The sequence below is a fragment of the Hylobates moloch genome, unplaced genomic scaffold (assembly GCF_009828535.3).
Source record: "Hylobates moloch isolate HMO894 unplaced genomic scaffold, HMol_V3 SCAFFOLD_10, whole genome shotgun sequence".
Classification (NCBI taxonomy): Eukaryota; Metazoa; Chordata; class Mammalia; order Primates; family Hylobatidae; genus Hylobates; species Hylobates moloch.
This window is the reverse complement of record NW_026652285.1, coordinates 43,403,134-43,412,265: the sequence shown is the minus strand read 5'-3', so window position 1 is coordinate 43,412,265 and position 9,132 is coordinate 43,403,134. Positions and strand designations below refer to the sequence as shown.

Genomic DNA, 9,132 nt, shown 5'->3' with positions numbered 1-9,132 from the left:
TGTCATTTACCAACAGTAAGAACTTGAGCCCGGGCGTGGTGACTCAGGCTTGTAATCTCAGCACTTTGGGAGGCTGAGGCAGGAGGATAGCTTGAGGCCAGGAGTTTGAGGCTAGCCTGGGTAACCAAAGCAATAAACAGTCTTAAAGAAAAAGAATAAAAAAAAGAACTTGAAAGACTCAACATTAAGTCCCTGTTTCTCCACCAACAGTACAAAGTTGTTATATATGACAATGTAGACTTAAATACTTACAAAGCAAAAAAAAAAAAAAAAAATCTCCTTTAGGGGCCGGGTGGTGGCTCACGCCTGTAATCCCGGCACTTTGGGAGGCTGAGGCGGGCGGATCACCTGAGGTCAGGAGTTCAATACCAGCCTGGCAAACATAGTGAAACCCCGTCTCTACTAAAAATACAAAAAATTAGCTGGGCGTGGTGGTGCGCACCTGTAATCCCAGCTACTTGGGAGGCTGAGGTAGGAGAATCGCTTGAACCCAGGAGGAGGTTGCAGTGAACCGAGTTTGCACCATTGCACTCCAGCCTGGGCAACGAGAGCAAGACTCTGTCTCAAAAAAACAAAAAACTTATCAAATAACTTCTTTCCATGATTTCTGACTGAAAAGAAGGGGATGGCCTAAATCACTCAGAAGGTCCCTCCTAAATCTAATAACTCATCTCTGATAGTACAGAATTTCACACTGTCAGAGATCACTGGGACTAAAATTCTAGGCTGGGTGCAGTGCCTCACACCTGCAATCCCAGCACTTTGGGAGGCTGAGAGAGGATTGTTTGAGGCTGGTTTGAGACAAGCCTAGGCAATATACTAACACCTCATCTCTTTTTTAGAATAAATTCTAAGTAATATGAAAGGAATGTAAAACTTACCATTCTATCATAACATTCATTGGGCAGCTTCTCCCAAATCTTTCCTTCACTGGAATTCATTAACCCACTCCTTAAATTTGGCAGAAATGGTCAAGTGGCCCTCTTGGCACCCTTTCCCCTCAACCTTCACTCTAAACGCATGACCCTGAATGCCAAGAGCGTGTAACATTGTCCTCAGGCAAAAGGCAATTAAAGTTTACTAACAAAAGCATGGTCAGACAGGTAAGGTACTATTTGTGGAAGGAGAACATCTTTCAGGTGTTTCTGACCTACCTAAAAATAACTAACCTACGTTGCAGCCTCTCTGATAAAGGCAGGGCCAGGGCCAGGGCCAGAGCTGTTTTTAGGTTGCCCTCAGCTTCACCAAGTCCTCTTAGCACAGCTTAGAATGAAGCTAACCAGAGGAGCCCTGCTCTCTCTCTTTGGGATTATACAAAGCTGGCTTTTTTTGAAAATATCTAAATCTTCCAGCCAATCACCAGTCATTTATTTTGCAGCAATAAACAGTTATAATTCAACATTAAAAAATAAATAGAATCCTCCATACCTAACTTTTTTGGTGGAAATAAAAAGCCCAAATTGTCAACATAGTCATATCTCCCAAATGTGCAAATTCTATTAATTATAAATTTTCCAAATTATGTATCAATATAAAATGAGATAGAATATCTTTAAAGAAGCTCATCTGACTTATATTTGAATTTAACAAGGTAACAAGATCTATAAAAATAACTATCAGCACTCCCCAATGCTCAGTCTGCAGGTATTGGCATCCTTTGAACTATTTATCAATAGACTACAAAATAGTTAATTTCTACTTTCACTTTATTTAGAATTCTCAGACCTGGGTGTATAAAATTCACAGTACATTTTTCAAGATTTAAAATATGAGAAGATACATAAACATTAATAATGTACTCACGTTATGTGTCCCAATAGGCCCTGATCTCATTTACTCCTCTCAACTCTGTGAATTAGGTATGATTCTCATTTCACCAATGATGAGACTATCAAGTAACTTGTAAGTCTGCCTGACTCAAAAATATATTTTAAAAAAATTATATAGTAGCTTAATGTAAGGAGTAATAAGTGAAAATTGGCTATTGGGCATGTTAGCAAACTTAGTGTTTAAACCTAAAAACAGTTAACCTATGTTGCAGCCTCTCTGATGAATACTCGGCCTTGTAACTTGGGTTCTTTAAATGGTTTAAACCTTTTTGTTTTGAGACCGAGTCTTTCTCTGTCTCCCAGGCTGGACTGCAGTGGCGGGATCTCAGCTCACTGCAAGCTCTGTCCCCCGGGTTCATGCCATTCTCCTGCCTCAGCCTCCCAAGTAGCTGGGATTACAGGCGCCCGCCACCATGCCTGGCTAATTTTTTGTTTTTTTTTAGTAGAGACGGAGTTTCACCATGTTAGCCAGGATGGTCTCCATCTCCTGACCTTGTGATCCGCCTGCCTCGGCCTCCCAAAATGCTGGGATTACAGGCGTGAGCCACCGCGCCCAGCCTAAACCATTTTTTCATGAGTGTTTATTGCTTCTATTAGACTGTGATTTCACTGCAGGCAGACAAAGGACTAAATTTTCTACCCTTTTGAACACTAATAGACTGCTGAACACTATTTTGTAAATGTGGGTACTCGACAGACTGGTTTTTAGTAAATCTGAAAACCAAAATGACTCTTAATAAGGTTCAGAGTATAAAAAATAGTTCTCACTTAAAATAACATACACCAAAAGAATATGAAAATATTGATTTATTATCAACGAAGTAGGATTTTCCACAAAGTTTTTTTCAATTACACACACACAAGCACACACAACAGCAGAATGAAATTACATTTTTTCACAGCTAAAGGTTTATACTCCAAAGAAAATAGGCATGTGTCCAAAAGACAATTAGAAAGCAAAAAATCTTTCCTTTTACTTTGAAATATGGAAAACCTTTTAACGGAGACTCTTCCCAGGCAAACCAATGAAGATTTAGGCATAGAAAATGCTTGTCACCTTAAGGTTTTTAAATATAACTGTATTCACCAAATCAAGTTTTTACTAGAAGTTTTTACGATTTCTATGTAATTAAAAATCAACTTTTGACCAGGTGCAGTGGCTCACGCCTATAATCCCAGCACTTTGGGAGGCCGAGGTGGGTGGATCATGAGGGCAGGAGTTCGAGACCAGCCTGGCCAATATGCTGAAACCCCATCTCTACTAAAAGCATAAAAAATTAGCCGAGTGTGGTGGCACGCGCCTGTTGTCCCAGTTACTCGGGAGGCTGAGGCAGGAGAATCGCTTGAACCCGGGAGGCGGAGGTTGCAGTGAGCCAAGATCACACCACTGCACTCCAGCCTGGGCAACAGAGTGAGACTCCATCTCAAACAAACAAACAAAAAAACTTTTGCAGAAAATAAAGTTTTAAGTGGCTGAGCCTATGTGCTAGACTTACTACTATTTAATATGCTAAAATAATTTATTCTTCACAGCTCAAAATTCAATGTAAAGCCAAATATTAATTTTGTCCACTAGAGAAATTAAATGTTTACAAACAAAGTATGGAACAGTTGTTGGCCTATGTAAATTGAAATGTAATTGACCATTTTATTTTCAAACATGCTTAATCTTCACGTTTCTTTTTCACATTGATACTCATTTTGCAGAGAAATAAGATGACTGGTACTAATTTAGACAATAAACAAACTACACCAAGCACATTTTAGTAAAGATATTTTGGTGGAAAGCAAGGTAATTAACAATGAAAACATTTGGTAATATCCATTTACTAATATGTTACCAAGTTCTTCAATGTTTACATGACTTGCTCATACTAGTAAAAATGTCATTTTAAAATATTTTCATACTTCATGCATTGGAGTTAGTTTAAGAAGGGAAGGCTTTTTTAAAATTTTTATAAAGAAGAAAACACCTTTTTAAAGAGAAAATGTCTAAGTGAGAGGACATAAACTTATGGTTCATTATTTTTTGACCTAATAAGAATATAAATTTCAATGGCTACGTAAGAATATACAAAACCCAAACTGAAAGCAATTCTTCAATTTATTCAGGCAAGCAAGTAAAAAAAATAATTTTATCATTACTGGCACAGATCCAATCCACTGTTCAAAGACATGACTTTGGACTGTCTATTTTCCTATAAGATTTATTTTTTAAAAGAAGAGAATTTGTTTGACTCTACTAATTAGTATAACTTAGAGATAAACAAATGATTTTCCCATTTAATTCTTTTGCGGTGTAAGAAAACAGTTTTAGATTTTCTAAGATAATGGGTACATCAACATTGTAAGACAGGCCCTATAGGCTTAAGTTCTAAAAACATTATGGTTTTAAAGAAATCAATGCTTTTCCGTCACTCTTTACATAACACTGAGAAATTTCAAATATAAATTGTAGAAACCAGTATATGAAATTTTAAGAAAAATCTTACTAAAAATAATTATAAAAATGCTTTTAGAAATGTAAGATGTAAAATACAATTGACTTTAAATAAAATAAAAAAAAGCAACCCCTGCCCCCACACTTTACAAGGTTATTCTTTAAAAACGCTTGTCACCTAATTTTATTCTCAATCTTTTGTTTGTATTTTGCATTATCTAGTGGCCACCTTGTAGCATTTCAAAGCAGTTCTGCTACTATTTTTGAACCCCAGTGCTTTTTTCCCTTGAAATAACAATAAAATTACAGCATCAAGTTTCATAAAACTTTCTTTTAAAGGCCCATAAAATTCCATTTCCTACTGGAGATAAGGTAATCTGTTTTAAGAGGAAGAAATGAATAGATCTGTCATAAATTATTACTATACATTAGACATTTTCATGTCAATTTTTAAAAATTAAATATAACACTGGGAGAAACTAGGACTCAGGCTCTAGAGTCATCTTTAGGCTCTAAAAGTAATTAAAGTTACTCTTCAATTAAAGCTCAGGGCTACCATATAAGTAACTTCTTGTGATTCACCCCTCTTCCACTGTACCTTTGATTTGTAATATTAAGTACCTTTTAACATGAGAACTCAATGACTCATGGTCAGAGTGCCAAGGACTCAAGTTCAACCAAGACTGAAGAAGACTTAACTTTTACTATCAGATGATATTTTGGAAAGGTCATTATGGTTTCCATTATCAACCTATTTGTATTTAAAAGCAGGTTTCTAAAAATCACTGCTTTTTGTTTTAATGAATCTCCTAACTTTTATTCAGTTGAGCCATACTTATAAACAGAATTTAACAAAAAAAATTCCCAAGTTCGCTCTCTTTACTTTTATTAAGAAGGTTGAGTGAATGTAATACGGCGCCGCCGCCTTAGGAAAGCCTTTAAATTCCATCTGTTTGGTTCCAGCATATGAGGGCCATTGTAGACAAACAAAACTGTCATCTTTTCAGAATAAGGAAGATTTTGCAGGAGCTGTAAGTATTAAAACAAATTGTCATATAAGCTATATACTGAGAAGTATAGTTTTCCAACCTTACATGTGTACAGTCAAATGTATGATTTTATTTGTAATATTAATAAAACTCTTTTTTCCACTCTGTTGCCCAGGCCGGAGTACAGAGGTGCGATCTCAGCTCGGTGCAACCTCCACCACCCAGATTCAAGAGATTCTCGTGCCTCAGCCAGCCTCTAGAATAGCTAGGTTTACAGGCATGCACCACCAGGCCCAGCTAATTTTTTGTATTTTTAGTAGAGACGGGGTTTCACCATGTTGGCCAGGCTGGTCTCGAACTCCTGACCTCAGGTGATCCGCCCGCCTTGGCCTCCCAAAGTGCTGAGATCACAGGTGTGAGCCACTACGCCCAGCCAATAAGACTCTTAAGAAGCTCTTAAACACCTCTATATAAACCTTGCCAGACTGTAATTCTTACCTAAATTAGCATACCTGTAGCCTGGCCTAAGGAACAATCAAAATAAGGAATAATCGAGCCCTCTAGATTCACAGGATAACTGGGATAATTCAACTTCCTTGGCAGACCTTGGAAAAGAGTATGTCCTCCATAATTTTCCTAGGGTAGATACTTTCACTTTTTATTTATAAACACTTTTCAAGCAACTTCTTTGATAGCCTGGTATCCTGAAAAGTGTGTAACAGGGACATTTGTAGGCTAAAGTATTTGGCAAGCAGTAGGGTATTAACAGATGTGACTATTCCACAAGACTATATGCTGAAAAAAAGAAGACAGATGACACTATTTAATAAAAATTTGAATGTAGGATGGGCAAAAACATTTTTTTTTTTTTTTTTTTTTGGAACAAGGTCTCATTCTGTCACCCAGGCTGCAGTGCAGTGGTGTGATCTCGGCTCACTGAAACCTCCGCCTCCCGGGCTCAAGCAATCCTCATGCCTCAGCCTCCCAAGTAGCTGGGACTATAGGCACATGCTGCCACATCCAGCTAATTTTTGCCTTTTTTTTTGTAGAGATAGGGTTTTGCCATGTTGCCCAGGCTGGTCTTGAACTCCTGGGCTCAAATGATCCACCTGCCTTGGCCTTAAAAAGTAGTGGGATTACAGGTGTGAGCCAGTGCACCTGGCCAAAATTTTTCATGAGTACTTAAAACGGAAAAAATCTGGTTAAATTAAAAACGTATCTTTGAATATATATGCTTTGTAATTTACAACACTAGATTTAGCAAAAGAAAATTTCCCATTGCAATCGTTCTAGATTACAAAAAATTATCTACAAAGATAATTCTGTTTTTATCAGAATTAACCTGTGAGTAGAAGATGTTGGGATACTTAAATTTCCCCTGGGCCAGCATAGTGCTAGTGGCAAATAAAGAGGAAGGGCAGTATATGACAAGAGAGGCTTTTTTGGGAAAATGAAGAGCCAGAGTCTTAAGGGTTGTATTCCCCACTCATCTTTTAGTGCTGCAAGAGTACCTTTTCTAGAAGAGGAATGAGAAAATCTCAATTTTAGAACATAATAATATGCCTCCTACATTTCTTCCTCTGATTAAGCATGACACTGGAACTTGTCCCTTTAATAATGTAAATATTACTGTTAACCTTTTAAATTCCTTTTTTGGGAGTGTTCCTGCTAATATGTACCTGTTGGGACAAAAACTGTATGATTAAGCCACAGGGGATTTCTGAGTATATGACCACTTTTAGGTTATTTTTTACCTACCTTTGGTGTTATGAAAAAGTATTGAGATGTATTTTCTTTACAGGCAGTATTTACAACCATTTCAAACACTCTCCGTTCATTGATTGGGTCCATTCCCTAAACAATGGCAATAATAATGATTACATTTATTCCTATTACAGGATATAAGAAGATCCAAGTAACAGAACAATCACCATACCTGATTGATTTCATCAACTACTCTGAATGGACATCTATTTAGCTCCTGAAGTGCCATCAAGTATAACATGGTAGAAACACTTCTTTCACCTCCACTTTGATGATGAGGAGTTAATTCATGCAGTTGAGTACTACTGCGAAATTTAACTCTAATTCGAATTCCATATTTATCATAATCTTCCTATAAAACATTTAAAAAGTGATGAAAAATGAGATTCTCCTGGTAATGTCATTCTATTATTTGAAAATGGATTGAATTAACTGAGTAAGAGTAAAGAACTCAAAATTTAGTGACACTAGTTTAAATATGTAACAATAAATATATATGTATTTTTAAAAATAATAAATATTAAGCAACCAGTTACTATCTAAAAGCTTTAAGGGTTTTCAAGGATCTATTTAGATAAGGAAACTATTCAGATTAAATTAACATTTTCCTCCTCTATACCATTCTATTCAAGTTTAGTGGGCTTCCCCAAGAGTTTTTAGAAATTACTGAGCGAGGAACTCTGTCCTGGAAAGGCACTATCTATTCTAGTTCCAAAGTGCTAGGTTCTTCAACTGTAGGTGAAAGCATTTAGAACATAATGAAGTGTCATGCTCTCTTGTGCTACAGAAGCAGCTGTGTATGGTAACTGCAGAGGGCCAAGAATCCCCCTAACTTCTTCAGTTGGTTAAGAAGGGAAAAACAAGGCAGGAATTACTTTGAAAACTTAAGTCATACATACACGCAATACTCAGCAAAAAGCAAGCCTGGCACATAATAGGTGCTCAATAAATATTTGTTGTAATGAGTACATTAGTGTCTTATAAATGTTGCCAAAACTGAGGATGCTCTAAGGTTTATTTACTATTCTTATTGATGGCATTTCTATGTCAGGTTCAGATTTACCTTAAAAATGAGATACATAACTTACTAATTAGGCCGGGTGTGGTGGCTCATGCCTATAATCCCAGCAATTTGGGAGGCCGAGGGGGGTGATCACTTCAGGTCAGGAGTTTGAGACCAGCCTGGCCAACATGGGGAAATCCCATCTCTACTAAAAATACAAAAATTAGTCGGGCATGGTGGCAGGCATCTGTAATCCCAGCTACTTGGGAGTCTGAGGCAGAAGAATAGCTTGAATTCAGGAGGTGGAGGTTGCAGTGAGCCAAGATAGCGCCATTGCACTCCAGTCTGGGTGACAGAGCGAGACTTTGTCTCAAAAAACCGAAACAAAAAACATGAAACTTACTAATTAAAGGTTATCTATTAACTGAATAGAGCTTTAAGGTCTAAGATAGTACTGACCAAGAGAAAGATACAATGCAACCCACATACGTAATTTTCAATTTTCTAGTAGTTACTTCTTTTTTTGAGACAGAGTCTCTGTCTCACTCTGTTGCCCGGGCTGGTCTCAAACTCCTGAATTCAAGTGATCCTCCTGCCTTGGCCTCCCAAAGTGGGATTAGGCATAAGCCACAGCACCTGGCCTTTGCCTGTCTTAAAGAAAAATTAATTTTAGCCCAAATTGCAATGCATAAACTTATAGCACAAGAAATTAGTAGCAAATTTCCCAATATTTTCATTCTCATAAATTCTTAAATTCTTTTTTTTTTTTTTTTTTGAGACAAGGTCTGGTTTTGTTGCCCAGGCTGGAGTACAGTGGCACCATTTTGGCTCACTGGAACCTCCACCTTCCAGGCTCAAGCCATCCTTGCACTTCAGCCTCCAGAGCAGCTGGACCACAGGTGCATACCACCACACCCAGCTAATTTTTGTATTTTTACAGAGATGTGGTTTTGCCATGTTGCCCAGGCTGGTCTCAAACCCATGGGCTCAAGCTATCTGCCTGCCTCGGCCTCACAAAGTGCTGAGATTACAGGCATGAGCCACCACACCTGACTATGAATTCTTAAATTTTTTATAAAAAAAAAAGACACTGATAATATACTATAT

General features: G+C 37.5%; 1 protein-coding gene across 4 annotated transcripts in view; it reads right to left on the bottom strand.

The window, feature by feature from the left end:
- Nucleotides 1-2,618: 2,618 nt before the first annotated feature.
- SMC5 (structural maintenance of chromosomes 5) overlaps nucleotides 2,619-9,132 on the bottom strand; it is a 104,413-nt gene continuing 97,899 nt past the window's right edge. For all 4 annotated transcript variants that reach the window (XM_032164258.2, XM_032164259.2, XM_032164260.2 and 1 more), the window contains 3 exons: nucleotides 7,195-7,374; nucleotides 7,017-7,112; nucleotides 2,619-5,298 (listed from right to left, as the gene is read on the bottom strand). In XM_032164258.2, the coding sequence (XP_032020149.1) occupies nucleotides 5,158-5,298; nucleotides 7,017-7,112; nucleotides 7,195-7,374 (417 nt within the window). In that variant the 3' untranslated portion in view covers nucleotides 2,619-5,157. The remainder of the gene's footprint in view (nucleotides 5,299-7,016; nucleotides 7,113-7,194; nucleotides 7,375-9,132) is intronic.